Source organism: Piliocolobus tephrosceles, chromosome 9 (assembly GCF_002776525.5).
Source record: "Piliocolobus tephrosceles isolate RC106 chromosome 9, ASM277652v3, whole genome shotgun sequence".
NCBI lineage: Eukaryota > Metazoa > Chordata > Mammalia > Primates > Cercopithecidae > Piliocolobus > Piliocolobus tephrosceles.
In genome coordinates, this window is record NC_045442.1 from 26,923,244 (window position 1) to 26,940,816 (window position 17,573).

At 38.7% G+C, this 17,573-nt stretch overlaps 1 protein-coding gene across 5 annotated transcripts in view; it reads left to right on the top strand.

Moving 5' to 3' along the window:
• SORCS1 (sortilin related VPS10 domain containing receptor 1) overlaps window positions 1-17,573 on the top strand; it is a 600,060-nt gene that overhangs the window by 507,396 nt on the left and 75,091 nt on the right. For all 5 annotated transcript variants that reach the window (XM_023206217.2, XM_023206215.3, XM_023206213.3 and 2 more), the window contains exon 18: window positions 13,503-13,674. In XM_023206217.2, the coding sequence (XP_023061985.1) occupies window positions 13,503-13,674 (172 nt within the window). The remainder of the gene's footprint in view (window positions 1-13,502; window positions 13,675-17,573) is intronic.

The window sequence follows — 17,573 nt, forward strand, 5'->3', positions numbered from 1 at the left end:
CAGGAGAGCTGACAGTGTAGTTCTAGTTCAAGTCTGAAGGCCTGAAATCAAAGAGCCAATGTTGTAGTTCTAGTCCAAAGGCCAGCAGACCGAGACCCAGAAGAGCCTGTCTTTCAGTTCAAGACCGAAGGCAGGAAAAGAAGCCAGTGTTCCAGTTTGAATGCCATCAAGCGGAAGGAATTCTCTCTTACTTTGGGAACTGTCAGCCGGTTGAATTTAAGCCTTCAGCTGATTGGATGAGGCCCACCCTCACTAGAGAAGTCAATCTGCTTTACTCAGTCTACTGACTTAAATGTTAATCTCACTTAAAAACACACAGAAGTGTAACATTTGACCAAATATCTGGGCATACTATGGCCCAGTCAAGTTGACATATTAAGTTAACCATCATAAGTGATATTAAAGAATTGTATATTTAGGCATGATAAAGGCATTTTGGCTAGACTAAGAAAAAAGCCTTGGTTTTAGAGATACATATTTGTGTGAGTTTTGTTTTAAAGTGTTAAAAAACAGATAAGTATTGATAATTTTTTGGAGATGGGTAATGAGCACATGGGAATTGATTACATTACTTTTCTTCATACATATTTGAAAATTCTGATAATAAAAAGTTAAAAAAGAAGCTGGTGTGGTAGCACATGCCTGTAGTCCCTGCTACTCAGGAGGCTGAAGTGGAAGGATTGTTTGAGTCCAGGAATTCAAGAACACCCTGGACAACATAGGGAAACCCCTATCTCTATAAAAAAAAAAAAAAGGAAAGAAAGAAAGAAAAGAAAAAAAAAGAGAGAGAGAGAGAAAGGGAAGGAAGAAGGAGAAAGGAGAAATAAGGAGGTAGGAGCCTTACCAATCCACCATTTCTACTTGACAAAGCCCCTTCTCCTTTCTCAAGCCAGCCACAGTACAGAGAATCCACTTGAGGAGGTTAGACTTCCATTTATGTACTCTGTATTTGAAATGTTAAATATGTTTTTTTTTTTAAGATTATCAAAATAATTGATACTATTCTTTTCAAGGAGGGAAAGGCATAGAAAAGGACTGCAATGATTCCTATTTCTGATGTTAGGGATTCCTAGAACCTTTGAATAAAGGAATAAGCTATGATTTTTTTGAATGATAACACAACATCCAAGGAAATACAAGTAACACTTGTATAGCAATGGGTCAGTGAGGTCTTAGCATGGTACCATGGGGGGAAAAATGAAAAGGTTGATAAAATAACTAAACTTAATGGGGAAGGAATGCAAAAGACAGGAGTTTTATCACTTGCAGGTACTAGCATGTTTAGACACTATAAAGGGCATTGGAAGCCCCTCAAGCTAATTTAAGAATTATTTGCTTTTTTTTTTTTTTTTATAACCAGCTCAATCAGTCAAGGAAGTTACATTAGTCTGTCTTTGGTATTGATGATAGGAGGCTGAAACACAGAGGGATCAAGTTGTTCCAGATGCTACTCAATCATAGACCAAGGCTGAGTGACACCTGTGACCCCTCACTCTTCAGTTCATTGAGTTTTTTTTTGTTTTTTTTTTTTTTTTTTTTTTTTTGTGACAGAGTCTCGCTCTGTCACCCAGGCTGTAGTGCAGTGGCGCCATCTCAGCTCGCTACAACCTCTGCCTCCCAGGTTCACGCCATTCTCCTGCCCCAGCCTCCAGAGTAGCTGGGACTACAGGTGCCCGCCACCATGCCTAGCTAATTTCTTGTATTTTTAGTAGAGACGGGGTTTCACCATGTTAGCCAGGATGGTCTGGATCTCCTAACCTCGTGATCCACCCACCTTGGCCTCCCAAAGTGCTGGGATTATAGGCGTGAGCCCCCGCACCTGGTCCATTGAGATCTTATAAATCCTGACTAACATCAAATAAAACATCAGTGATGATTAAGTACTTTTATATTCAAAAGGAATACCATCTATGCCACATAAAATTAAAATTATAATGTCAATTAAAATGTGACTTAGCAATAAGCATCCAGGTATATAAATGTTAGTCAATGCAGTTGTTATGTTTAGTAGTCACAGAATTACAACTCTACCTTCTAGGACTCCACCTTCGCTCTCAGGGGCTTGTTCATTTCAGTGGGTATTACACGATAGCATCTGACCCCAAATGATTTTTGTTAAGTTGCCACATCCACCAGTTTTGCCTGTTCCATTTAAACATTTTGCAGAAAAGCATCAGCATTGGTGAGCACGCTGGTTTGTAAAGAGAACATATGATAAATACCAGCCATCAGCGGGTGTGGTAAATGTTCTGCTCTCGTAAGTAACATGCTCATAGGTGGAGGAGTGAATATGCAAATAGGGCCTTACACACTAAAGTCAAGGGAATGGTTGTCAATAATAACCCCACTGATCAGCATGTTGTCTAAACTACACATTGTGCATTAGGAACACGAAGACCCTTAGCTGGGACAGAGGCCTGAAATCATCTACAAAGAAGGCCTCACACCACTGAATTCCCATTTGCATTGTCTGTAGCCAACTCAAGAGTTGGTAAGAGGTAAAATGTCGGTGAACTTGGAAAAAACTTTCTGTCTCCCTTAATGTCATTCCAGCCTCTCACCACAGATGTCATTTGGCTAAGTGTTGATTCAGTGGTATTTTATAAGCAGATTCAGTATATAATGTTGTAGCCACTAATAATGCTGCCACTATACATTTAGATTTTTACTTAAAAATATTTAGTCACAAAATAAATGTGTATGTTTTATATGTTTAAAAGCCAATTTACATCATCACCCCAATCCTGGCCCCCTTTCCCCACACAACTGTGATCTGTTTGATATGCATGCTTCTAAAACTTTTCTTTGCATTTGCTAGCAAATACTAGTTCCAAGAGAAAATACACAAATTAATTTGGGAGGTTGTTTTTATATGTGATTTCCTACTAGATACATTGTTCTTCTGTTTTCCTTTTTCATTCAAAAATATGTCTTAAACATCTTTCTAAGTCAGAATATATAAGGATACTTTCTCATTTATTTAATTCCATAGTATTAAGTATTATTACAGTATTATCAGTCATCCTTCTTCCATGGACATTTGGGTTATTTTGTTTTTTCTGCCACTATAAATAATGCTGCAGTTAATATTCTCATCCTATAATACTTGTTATACAAATAATACAAAGATAATTAAGTCTCTTTTGGCAATCGGAGGTGTTTCTGTTAGCTCATAATGCAAATTCCACTCAGCCAACTGGTTCCGTCTCAGACCTGAGTATCAGGCATTGCCACGTTTCTCCCTTGTAAGGGTTAAAACGCTAGCTTCCTGCTCACAGACTGCCTGTGAGTCCCACAAATTAGAGATTCATTTGTATTAAGTGCCATCCTCCTTTAAAATTCAGATGCCAGTGGATTCTGTAAAGGACAGCTGAGGGGAAGGAGAAGTAGGATTTAGCTAAATTAATAAGGTGAGGAAGGTCATTTCATGCAAAAAGAACAAGAGATGATCCTGGGGAAGGGCCACAATGATAGTTTTCTCCAGGACAAGCCCAGATGCCAATACCTGCGTGCTTAAAGAGTTAAGCAGCCACGGGGAACCCTGTGTCCAGTGCGATTTTAAGCCATCCGTGGTCACCTCATGCTCAGTCAATGCAGAATCTGTGTTAGCCTCGGGGCTGGGATGAAGCACGAAGGAATCCCAGTGTAGGGTTGGCCAGAGAGTAAGCGCCTTCATAAATGTTGCTCCCTGGGCACCTCACTTGTCTCACCCTTTTCTTACAGCATAGCTCATGGTACAGACATGCAGTGGGAAAGTGAATTGAGTGGGGTGAATGACCAAACCTCCCAGCATCACCTTTCTGAGAGTTTACTTGGAAGCGTGCAGGAAAACTTTCCTTTTATAAAAAAATGTTCTTAAATACCGCACTTTATAAATGTCTGTGGTTACTTTCACTGTCAGCTTACTACCCTGTGTATATAGCAGTGTTCTCAGGTTTACCCGCTTCTCCATGATGGGGAGATCCTGGCATCGGTTATTCTTGTGCCCATTAAAATGCTATTTTGATGAGATGCTAAAATATTTATCAGCTTCACTACGTAGAAGTGAGTGGTTGCACAATTTTTGTTTTAGAGTTTGGCTAGGACTTAGAAAGGATGGATGGAATAAGAAGTGAACTCGGTGCAGAATGTCCCTCCAGGTGGCTGTAACCACCAGTCCTGCTCCTTGGTCCGGTGGCATCAGGGTTTCTTATACCCACACAGTGGAACAGTAGAGCTTGCTGTGGAGAACAGGCCTCAGCCTGTTATGGATTGAGAGTGAAATACAAGTGGGGATGTTTTGTTTGGTGAAAAAGGAAGTATGGAATGAAACAATTAAGGAGGTTCAATCTAACCTCTGCCATTTACTGTTATGTTTTGCAAGTGACTTTGTTTCCTTGACCTTAGTTCCTTAACCTATAACATTTTGTTATTTGCCTTCAGAATTTGATTAAATGTGACGCTGTATGTAAAGCATGTAGCACAATGCCTGGCACATAGTCATCACCTTATAAAATGTGTACCATCACCAATAACTATTGTCTGAAGATTCCTCTAGAGTAAAGAAAGAAGGGAAAAAACTTACTTGTATTATGAATCCACAGTCCAGACATGTATTTGATGTTTAATTGTCACTGAAGTACTAATATCTGGGACATATTTAATGTAAGTCTCTGTTTTCTCATTTGTAAAACAAAAATAAGAACCTACATAGGCTTATAAAGTTACAGAATTAGAAAGTGATGAAAGCAGTGTATACCAAAACATGTATGTCCCTTTATGCCAGTCAGGTCAGATAATGTGTTTAGCTGATTACTGAACGAGTTCCTTTTGCTCAAATAAAATAAAATCAATATTCATTTTTATTTTATTTCATGTTGGTGCTGAAATAACCCCAAATTTATTCCTCTTTGTTTCTCTTTTGGTATCTATAAATATCTCAGTATGCACATCCACAAGCACAAGCTCATTTAGTGATACTTATATATGGTTAAATCTTGTTTATACTGTTTTGGAACCAGGGAGCATACTGCAAAATTTAAGTTGCCAAATTAACTAGCATGTTGCTTGTTTCATGCCAATGGTAAAAGATTCTGTAAATATAAAATAAAGTGGGCATTGGGTTGGTTTATTCTAAGAAATCGAGATAATCTTCTCAAGGGAAAGATTTCTTCTTGCTATTAAGCTGAGATATTTCTAGATGTGCTTTAAAAAGTATGTATAGAAATTTCTATCTGTAGAGTTTCTTTATAGGGTCCATTAATTCCTCATGGAAGAAGATAAACAGACAGTTCTTACTGCTCTTCAGGGTTAGTTTCTCAATATGCAATGGGGACTTTTTTTTCTTTCTTTTTTTTTTTTTTTGAGAGAGAGGCTCACTCTGTTGGCCAGGCTGGAGTGCAATGGCGTGATCTCGGCTCACTGCAACCTCCACCTCCCGGGTTCAAGAGATTCCAATGGGTATATTTTTACAACAAATACATTTTTAAAAAGTTGAAGTTCTGTATCTATTTACAAATATATAGTGGGTCCAAGAAAAAATACACACATAAATTCTAGCAAAATAGTTACCTTTATACTATCAACATACATTTGGAATGTTTTAAAATATGCTTTTTATAAATAACTTTTGGTGTTTTATTTCACAGTAGACTATAGTTAATAATATTATGTTGTATATTTCAAAATAGCCAGAGGAGAGAAGCTTGAATATTCTCACCACAAAGGATAAATGTTTGAGGTGATGGATATGATGGATTTAATCATTACACAATGTATATATGTATCAAAACATCACACTCTACCTTATAAATATGTATAATTAATATGTGTCAATTAAAAATAAAAACTTGAACACTTCCTCTCTACATAAGCCATAAAACACTTAAATTCTGCTAACCTGCCATTTCCTGGATTTGTTATTTCCAGTGTCTTTGGGGGCTTTGGTCTTTTCCAGGTGATTCTGTTTTGGTTGCCTTGTGGGGGTTTTGATGTTTGGTCTGATCTCCTCTCAAGGATATTTTTCAGTGTGCATCAAGGAGAATAATTGGCCCTAAAACTGGTGCACGTATTTAAAGTCCACAAAAAAGGCAATCAGTTGCATTATTTACAGACTCATCGCTGCAGGGGCCTCTGTAGCTGTTTTCTAGCCAGGAGCCATACAGCCTCACTGCACACACTCAGTAATTGTTGGTTGCTACAGAGTTGACTCTTCAGAGTACCTTTCTTAAATGAGGTTTTCCATCTTTTCATGGATGACATTGGGGTTGGGAAATGAAGGAAAAGGTGAATATCACTGTACGTGGAGACTTGCTTTCTCACATGGCGATTCTTGCCCACATCAGTGGCCTTGGCATTAACAATTCTTACCCAGGTGCTATGGTACAGTGGCAAGAGAACACCAAACTTAGTCCAGAGTCCCAGACGTGCTACTCGTCCCCTGTGTGAGGTGCAACTCTCTAAACTGTGTTTCCTTTTCCTTATGTGAAAAACAAAAGGATAGTATGGGGTGATCTTAGAGACCCCTTCAAGCTTTAACATTTCCATGACCAATTGAAAGGATTCAGTATTAGAATTCCTTGGACGGTAGGTGCTCAAAAGATAGAAAACAAATTCATATAACTTAGTTGTACAACTGGTGGGTTCAGACAGTGGATTCTGTGAGGCATTCTCAATCAGTATGATTATTAAGTGATTTAGTGAAGTGTGTGTGGCCATATGTCCCATTTCACCATTTCATCAAGCTCATCTTCAAAATGAAGTCACATACCTATTACTATTCAAATTAAATGACGTGTGTTTCCATCCTGCTTAATACAAGAGAAGCTTTCTTCTTTCTGCCTGGTCTTCTGTCTTATGCCTTTCCCTTAATCCCAAGGTCTGTTTACTCCGTTGAGGGGAATAGTCCAAAGACCTGTTGCCTTAAGGAGAGAAACTTGGAAAGCCTGCTTAGCCAGCCATGGAACTCTATTCCTGATTGCTGATGTCATGGCTGCTACATAAAATTATTGTTGATATGTGGACACATTGCCACCTCTGAGCATACCTTGTCACACGGGATCGCAGTTAAAGAATAAATGGCCATTTTGGGGATGCCTGTATCTGTTGAAGAGTCACAATGATTAATATACAGCCACCAATGAGGTCTGTCAGCCTGGAAGTCTGGTATAAATAATCCCTATTCACTGGAGATCAGGAAATCTAGGCTGCCACCACTTCTACTTTTTCAGAAGCAGTTTCTCTGCATGCAGGGGTAGAAGAATCTCTCTCTACCCTAATTGTTAAGCCATGCCATCACAGCCCTGTGTCTTCATGTCAGAGATCTATAGTTACATAGCTCTTTTAATTTACACACATGAACATACACAAATAGCTGTTTTGTCATTGCACACCTACATTAAGTAGCTTTGGAAGATTTTAAGTCTTAGCCATATACTCTACCCAGAACTAGCCCCCTTCTCCATCCCCAAGGCTTCCTTCATTTCCTGCTTCATTAAGTCTAGTGTCATTGTAACAAGGCAGTATTTTCCCTTGAAAGCAAATGCACATAGCACAAGCCAAGAAATTAAACTATTTATGTTTTTTTTTTTTATTGTGAGGGCAAATGAGGAACACCGTTGCTCAATGACAGTAACACCCCCTGGGGTACAAGAAGACCTAGAGTTCCAGTTTCACCTTGGTTGCATGTGATAACTACCGTGACAAAAGGGAAGAGGAGGTTTCACAAAAGGCATGATTTTGAAGCTGATTTTTTTTTAAAGGATGAGTAGAAGTTTGTCAGTAGGAAGGAGCATCCTGGGCAGAATGAACAGCACAGGCAAAAGAAGGCATTTAGTATACAGAATGACTTGGCTAAGAGAGTATGTCAGGCCATGGAATGAGCTGATGCAAGAAAAATGCATTGAGGTCAGGTCATGGATCTTTACTTTAAACCTGAATGTTACTCTTTAGAATAAGCCTATGGGAAATTTTGAATGATTTTAAGAAAGGGATTGACATAATTGGATTTGATCTTAAGATGACCTTGGCAATAAGTACATCAGTTTTATTTTGGGGGAACTTGAACTATCATAGCAAGTTAATATTTGATACTTAAATACTGTTTTCTAACTTCTGTTATTTTAATATTTATGAAGTTCTAAATGTGCCAAAATCTATGCTAAGCCCTTTTCAATGCATTGTCTCATTTAATCTTCCCAAGAACTTTAGGAAAAGATTCCATAATTATCCCTAATTTGTAGGCAAAGAATCAAAGATTTGAGAGAGGATGGGTAAATTGCCTAAATTCATGGAGTAAGAGAATGAATTTAAACTCAGACAATTTGGTTCCACAACACTAGTTTTAACCTTCAGGTCAGTAGTGTTTTATTTTCTTGAAAAAAAATACACACACACACATATATATATATATATATATATAGTGCTATATATTTTTGAGATATATTTATTTATTATATATATATTATTTCAATAGCTTTTGGAGTACAGGTGGTTTTTGGTTACATGGATGGATTGTGTAGTGATGAAGTCTGAGATTTTAGTGCAGCTGTCATCTGAGTAGCATACATTGTACCCAATATGTAGTTTTTTATCTCACCCTCCTTCTTCCCTCACCCGTTCTGAGTCTCCAAAGTTCATTATACCACTCTCTATGTCTTTGTGTACCCATAGCTTAGCTCCCACTTATATGTAAGAACATGTGGTATTAGATTTTCCATTCCTGAGTTACTTCATATAGAATAATGGCCTCCAGCTCCATCCAAGTTGCTGCAAAAGACATTATTTCATTCTTTTTTATGACTGAGTAGTATTCCATTGTGTTTATACACCACATTTCCTTTATCCACTCATCAGCTGATAGGCACTTAAGTTGGTTCCATATCTTTGCAGTTGTGAATTGTGCTGTGATAAACATACATGTACACATGTCTTTTTGATATAATGACTTCTTTTCCTTTTGGTAGATACCCAGTAGTGGGATTACTGGATTGAATGGTCAATTTAATTTTAGTTCTTTAAGAAATTTCCATTCTGCTTTCCATAGACATGGTACTAATTTGTACTAATTTACATTCCTACCAGCCATATATAAGCGTTCCCTTTACACCATATCCACACCGACATCTATTGGTTTTTGCCTTCTTAAATTTGTAGTCTTTAACATTGGCTGCAAACTAGCAGGGGAACTTAAAAGCAAAAACAAACTGATCCCCATAATTCTCAAATCAACATTTCTGGTTGCAGAGCCTGGGTATCCATCTATTTTAAAGGTACCTCCAGCTAATTCCAAAGGGTAGACAGGGTTGAGATCTACTAAGCTAGAATATACTGTCACCTTAATATACATTGAATACTCAAAAACATCTGTATTTTGCCATCACCACCTCAAAATGTCAGAAAAAAACCTGCTAAATAGAAAAGTCACAGGCTACAAAGACTTTTAATGCTTTCTTCCAGTTTTACTTTCACAAAGAAAAATATTACCTTCTTTTTTCTTTCTTTCTTTTTTTTCTTTCTCTCTCTCTCTTTTTTTTTTTTTTTTTTGAGACAGAGTCTCGCTCTGGAGTGCAGTGGTACAATCTCAGCTCACTGCAAGCTCCACCTCCCAGGTTCACACCATTCTCCCACCTCAGCCTCCGGAGTAGCTGGGACTACAGGCACCCGCCACCACACCCAGCTAATTTTGTTTTTGTATTTTTAGTAGAGACGGGGTTTCCCCATGTTAGCCAGGATGGTCTCAATCTCCTGACCTGCCTGCCTCAGCCTCCCAAAGTGCTGGGATTACAGGCATGAGCTACCACTCCCGGCCTATTGCCTTCATCTTTTTTAAGACTTCCAGGTAGCAAAGCAAAATCAAAGAGGGTAGAGGCAAAAAGGAAAATGTGACAGGCATATCAAGATAGGGAGGAAGAGAATAGCTGAAATTGGGGTTGTTGGAGTAATAAAATCCTATCTACTGATGAACCATCGGTAATATCAAAGGCACATTTGCAGAATGTTTCCTTTTCAGTAATTGTACAAAGACTCCCTTGCCATTACAAAGCACTTTTCTTCTTGGCAGATTGAAGAATGCTTTACCAACTAAATGCATCCTAGTAATATTCAGAGCGCAGGTCCAACATAATCATAAGTTGCCTTGTTATTACGGAGGTAGCAGCCCCATTTAATAACATATTAAATGCATTATTCATTTATATAACTCAGACCCAGGGACAGCTGCTGGGATGAAAATAGAACCATTCTGTAATGCAGAAAGCAGGTGTGTGCTTACTTGAGTAAATGAACTCTGTATTACGGCACAATTTTCTTCTAAATTTCAGGGACAGGTCTGGTAGGGCTAATGTGATGCCATTTTCATACAGGAAATAAAATGGTTTCAGAATGGTTTTTAATGAGCATTTAAAAAAATTACCAACAGCCTTCTCTGTGGCATAGTCCCAGGGCGATGGATTCGTGCTTTGGATTTAAGCAGAACTCCTGTTCTCCTGTTATTGCAGGATTCAGGAAAGCCTAAGGTAATGATTGATCAGAACAGTGACAAACAAAAGAATGTTCTCTAGCTGATGATACTAGTGGTGATGGTGAACCCATGTTTCCATAGCTGCACACCAAGAGACAGTCACAGGTGTGCTTGGATGCTGAGTGATTAAAAATCATAAACTGACTTCAGTTTGTACAGTGCCTCACCTCTGAAACCGGTAGGCAGTCTGTGATGCATGGTGAAACTCACTGAGGTACCAAACTTAACCTGGGTGGCATCACTGGTCATTTTCTTGCTACTATTGCTGGTACCAGGATGCTGTCATACACCAGTGTATGCATTTTGTGTTTTATTTCCTTCTCTCTCTCACCTGCCCTTATTTTCTCTTTTAATATACATATACTCATAAGCAACTACAAAGGAGTTTTTAAAAAATATATCAGATGAGGCCAGGTGTGATGGCTCATGTCTTTAATCCCAGCACTTTGGGAGGCTGAGGCGGGCGGATCACTTGGAGCCAGGAGTTTGAGTCCAGCCTGGCTAATATGGTGAAACCCCATCTCTACTAAAAATACAAAAATTAGCCATTCGTGGTGGCACATGCCTGTAATCCCGGCTACTTGGGTGGCTGAGGCAAGAGAATAGCTGGAACCCAGGAGGTGGAAGCAGCAGTGAGCCACGATAAAGCTGCAGTGAGCCAAGTAAAGCCTGGGCAACAGAGCGAGACTATATAAAAAAAAATCAGATGGAATGATGTTCAAATTGCTTAGGCATAGCAATGACCAACCAGCATGGGCACTGATCTTATGTCTGGAGCAGAGTTTTGGTGACCCCCCTCATGGGCTAGGTGTTAACCCATAAGTTGCTGAATTGTGAGAAGCAAGGACTCTAAGGACAGGGATCAGCATAGCTGGGTTGGTGAGTGAGATGCTTGGAGGGTTTGGGGATGTGGTAATAACTGATTAATATGCAGATATTTCCACATTTAAACTGGTACAGTTACTGGTATGGCCCTCCTCATTACCAGCTTTGAATGTCTGGAACACAAGGAGGCCCTCAACGAGCTTGAAGTTCACACAACCACACCAGGAAGAAAATCATACAAAGTATAAAGAATTCCTATCAAGTAAATCATAAGGATTCTTTTAAGGGTTTAGAGGAGGAATAATCTCACTCCATTTAAAGCAGCAGTGCAGTAGTAAAGAGGGGATGTGTGCTACAGACAAATTTTCTAGGGTCCTGGCTATTTGATCTTGAGAAAACTGGTTGGCACCTATGAATCTCAATTCCTCCATCTGTTTATTGGGAATAGTTACAGTATCTTATTATGGATACTTTTGAAGATAAATGAATTTATGTGAAGAACTTAGCACAATAACTAGGACATAGTAAGCACTCTCTAAATATGAAATTCCTGCCATTTTACTCTTATATTCAGAGAAATCGTCTTAAAGAAGACAAGAAGTAAGCTGTACCTTAAAGGGTGGGCAAATTTTAGGCAGATGATAGGGCATGCAGGAGGACATTGAAGCAGAAAAGGAGAAAAAACAAGTACTCTCAAGAAAATTAAAAAGAGAATGGACATGGGCTTATGAGGGAGAAAGAGTCCAGGAAAGTAGAATAAAATTAGCTAGTGGAGGGCTTCATGCCCAGGATTACAGAATTTACAGCTTATCCTAAGGTCATATGAAGTCCATGAAGGTTTTGAACAGAGAAGAGAAATAGTAATAATATTAAATAGAAATAATTGGTGATATTTTTTGAGCACCTGCAGAGTATGAGGATACTTTTAAGTCCTCTATGTACATTATTAACCCATTTAATTCTTACATTTAACATATGAAATGAGTTAAGCATTAGTAATTGACATTGTAGTGATCCATAGTGTTCAAAGTACTTTTCCAGACAGTGTCTCCTTTGACTTTCTCGCAGAGGAAGGGGCATTCACTGGACTTAAACACATTGGAAAACTATGCCAGTTTGGTAAATAAAGGTTTTCAGGAATCCAGCTGCATACATTCTTTTATGTGTTGTCTGTGTTCACCTTTATACAGTAAGTGCAGAGTTAAGTAGTTGTGACAAAGTCTACATAACCTGCAAAACTGAAACATTGACTATCTGGCTCTTTATATAAAAAGTTTGCTGACCTCTGGTCTAGAAGAGTGGAAAGTAAGCTTTGATTGCTTCTCATTTGGGCTCTACCACTAACTCTAGGCATGTAAACTTGGCAAATCAAATATATACATACATAAAGTGGTGCTATGGACCCAACAGTATAAAACGATAATGGCTAGATGACACTGAACCTCAAAAATCTTAAAGGTTTGTCATCCTAAAATTGCAAATTTTAATTTACTATGAATCTGATAAATTATATAGGTTAATTTTGTAGAATACATTTTTCCCATTATAGCTAAACCAAGAAATAAGCAAAAGAGCATCAATCTGCACAAACTGAAGTCTCTTTAATGTGAGGTTTGATCGTTTAACCAGTATAACCTCTCATGAAATATTGAGTAGAAATATCAAGTTTAGCCAGTGTTGTCTGTGCTACACCATAACTCTAGCAGTCTCTATGCGATCTATGAATGTTGAGTCACATATCCATCATAATCTATTCTTTCTCTGAATTGTAAATTCCTTTGCAATATTTATTACTCATCCTAGTCCTTAATTATATAGCCTTTGAATTATCTCCTAGATTAGCCATCTATGTCTCTCCAACTAGCTTTTAAACTTAGTGAGAGTAGGGGCTATATCTTCTATTTCTGCGCATTTCCCACAACTCCATGATGAAGTGATTCATTAATTTAAGAGATGAATAAAACTCAGTTACAATGCTAGTAATAGATACAGCATGTGACCATGATTATCTCTCTGTTGGGTGCTTTATATGAATTAACCCTTCTCCTCATAGTAGCATGAAAGATGGTTACGTACTTACTGATGGTCCTCAGGGCTAGGCACTATGTCTAATTTAGAAACGTGGGAATGATTCACATTATAATGAGCTGGCTTACAACTTGAGCTTCTTTCCATTTAGGTACAGGAAGGTGGTTTCCAATAATTGCACTGATGGAGTAAGGGAACAGTATACTGCTAAACCACAGAAGTGCCCAGGGAAAGCCCCGCGGGGGCTGCGGATAGTCACGGCTGATGGAAAGCTGACAGCGGAACAAGGACACAACGTCACTCTCATGGTGCAATTAGAAGAGGTAGGGCTGATTCCTATCTCCCCGCTACTTTCTATGGCCAGTGATTTTTCTTAATAAACCATGGTTTTGTTTCCATATCTTTTTCAACGTTCTCCATTTTAGATGCTATTTACAAATTTTTATTTTACTTTTAGTTCCTTGGTTTTTGTTGTTATCACTTCACCTTCCCTGATCTATTTCTTTAATTACTTACATTTCACCGCAAGTTGTTCTTCACTCATACTTAATCTCTTACTTTTGGAGGATCTGTCAGATTTAATCTTGCCTTATTGGCAATTTTAGCAAAATCCATTTTCTCAGAATACATAAATAATATTCCTGAAATAATTTAATACATACATACTAAACTAACCTGAGAGATGCTAATACTTTCATCCCCTCTCAGCCTGCAGGGTTTTCTTTTCCAAGGGCAACATGATGGTCGTGCATGTAGCACTGAGGCCAATCTAAACATAATTGAGTGTAATTTATCTGGCAGTTAAGAGTTTGTATTGTGTAGCACCTCAGAGATATCATTAAAAGCATGCATTATTATTTGCCAGATTATGGTTGTCTGAAATGTCTATTTATATGGTGGATAAGATGAAATTTATCTTATATATTTTAGAATATACACAGGAATTCTGTCATCTTGTAAATGAGGAAGACAGTTTCTAAAGGATAAGTACTGACATTAAATCATCTCAATTATTAAACCAAGCAGTCCTATCCTCAGTCATGTTTTCTGGGTACCTAATTATGGTTACCATTGTGTAAAGCCCTGTAAATACGAAGGGATTTTAAGGGCTAACAATGACACCAGAATTAAAATATATAGCATTGACTTCCAGCTTCGTCTGCTGATAGTCCAGTGACCCTCAGTTTTTACCAGGTATAAGAAAATCACCTGGAGAGCATGTGAAAACACAGTTCTCTTGGCCACATCCTTAAAGATTCTGATTCAGTAGGTTGGAGTTGGGTCCAAGAATATACATTTCTAACAAGTTCACAGGTTGTGCATTGTGCTCAAGAAAAACAAAAACCATGGCAAGGCTAGGGGTGTAGAGAAGTCAGAGGCTCTGGAGTGTGACATGAAGGTGGAAAGATGAAGCATTTATGATTGCTTTGTCAGGTTTGATGAAAATTTGTAGTATTTTAATTCTCATAGGAAAAATAACTGTGAAATAACGAGTTTGAAACTGTAGCTCAAATGATGTGCATAGCTCTGGTCCAAGGGCCATTTACAGAATCACTGTGTAACCCAATACTCCTTTCCTGATTATCTCCTTAATGAGTGCCTTTCAATTGTATTCAATCTTCTAAATACTAAGGTGCCGAAAATTCTTTGGAACTAGAAAAATACAGGTCAATTTAGGCAAATTGGAGTTGCTCATTTTTCACATAAACTCTTTGGGGATTTCTGCTTAAGACTGTGACAGATTAGCATGCAGTAAACCAAATATATGCATATATATTTAGAGCAAGAGGGACAGAGACAGAGAGAGAAGAAGAAGAAAAATGAAGAGGAGGAAAAGGAGGACTAGGAGCTGAGATAACTATGAAGAGGATTGAGAAGCTAAAATTCCTTTCTTAAAAAATGGGAAATTCACCGCAGTGAGTCCAACATTTTCTGCTATATTTTCCTTTCGAGAACTTTACCAATTCATATGCCACACTAGAGAGGAGGTACAGATTTTAGATTTCCAGTAAAAGGCCAAGTAGAAAGTGTTGGCTAAACAGGTGTTAATAGACTCTCAAGGCTTGGGAGATAAAACTTGGACTATGAGGACATTCCAAAGTTGGAAGTGGTAAGGTCATATCCCAGGGAGAAGGAAAGCACAGGGAAGCAGCACATACCCAGGGCCTTTTTCCTCCCTGAGGTATTTCATGATACCTAAGTAACACAGGAAACATAGAAAGCAGTCAGAGGCTGAGAAGTTAAACAAAGTTTTTAGAAGTATTACTCTTCAGGGAGATAAAAATTTGAATTCAAGATGTATCAAGGAGGAGGGCTCTGGTGAACTATCTAAGACTTGGTTCTTGGAACTTCTGGAAATCTCTGTCCTAGGAGTAAAGGCAAACCTGAATTAGAACAGGCCCTCTGTACCCAGAAATCCAATCTGAAATCACTTCAGTCTCTGAATCAATTAGAGTGATTCTCTTCAACTCTAAAATGACTATTAGAAACCAAAGTAAACCTTCTTTAGTGGAAAATAACATAAACCACAGGTTTACCCAATATTTTTCATATAAAATTTTGGGCATTTAGAAAAATCCAAGTATATCAAGATACAGGACCAACAGGGGGGATAAAGAGAAAAGAACAGCAGTTGGATGAGATATAGTGTTTATTTAAGATATCTTGTAAAATAACAGTGATTAATATGTTCACGAATGTGGGAAAAGGTGGAAAATTGAACCCCAGGGCAGTAATCAATAAGAAATACCAAATAGAAATTGTGAAAATAAAGATATAATGACTGATATTAAGAACTTAGGTTTACAGCAAATTGAACCCATATGAATAGAGGTTAAATGGAAGAAAGGACAGCAGGAAATATACCATCTAGAGCAAAAAAGAAAGAAATAGAATATAGAGAAAAAATAATACGAGACAAATGGAAAATGATAAAAAGGTCTAACACAGATGCAACTGTAGCCCCAGAAGGAGAGGAGAGAGATAAGGAACAAGAATCATTTTTGTAAAGATAAGGGCTGAGAATTTTCTAAGCCTGATGAAAGATATCAACATATTAACCCATAGATTTAATAGAATCAGCAAACTCAAGAGAATATGTGCAAAGAAAAATCACTGAGCTATTGCATTCAAACTGTTGAAATCTAAAATCAGAGAGAGGTGTTTAAAATGTCCAGAAGAAAACGGAATGACATCTTTGAAGCGCTGCAGAAAACACAAATGGTTTTTTAGATAAACAATAATGGAGATACCGAAACGGGAAATGTGCCCTTGTCCCCCTCGCAGGCGTGTGATGGGGGTGTGGCTCGCTTCTTCAGTGCTCCGCTACTGAAATCTCTATGGGAGCACACAGGAGCAGGCTGTGGGGCTTTGGCCCCACGGCAGTGTCTAGGCGTGAATGTTTACAGCTCCTGAAGCCCCAGTGGGCGTTTGCTACCGTGTGCTGTTTTTGTTTTGTGGTCTATAGACAGCTTGTCTTAACCAGCTCAATTAGACCCTCTACTTTGTCGCAAGGACAGACTGCTTTCTGTATCCTGGGTTCTTACCTTGGTGCACTGGAAGAATCGTATCACACCTGGGCTTGGAGAGTGAGTGCAGAGTTTTACTGAGCGGAGGTAGCTCTCAGCAGATAGAGGAAGCCAGAAGGCGATGGCGATGGAGTGGGAAGGTTTTCCACTGGAGTCGGGCCGCTCAGTGGCCTGGGCTCTCCTCCAACTGCTCCAGCTAAATTCCGTGTAGTTCTGCTGGTCGGTGGCCTGCTGGCATGCTGGTGCCTGTCGGTGCATTCCTCTTGACGTCCATCTGCCTGTGTGCCTGCTTGCTAGGGTGTCGGGGGTTTTTATAGGCACAGGATGGGGGCATAGCAGGCTAGGGTGGTCTTGGGAAACACAACATTTGGGTGCAAAGGCAGGAGTGCCTGTCCTCAGCTAGGTCCCAAGGCCCAGGCCCAGGGGTGGAGCCCTAGCCAGGGACCACGCCCTTCCCCCTTTCCGTATCATTTAAAGGGACCATTCCCTTCCCTTCCCAACACTTCCTTCCATAGCAATATCTCATAAAAACCACTGCCTATAAAAAGAAATACTAAAAATAATTATTCACACATAAAGAAAATGACCCAGACAGAGGCACACACTCAAACACACACAAAATAATGGAAGGAATGAAGAGCAAGAAAGGGGGTGAATTGAAATTAATAATAACTGTGCAGACCAAGAATGATAAT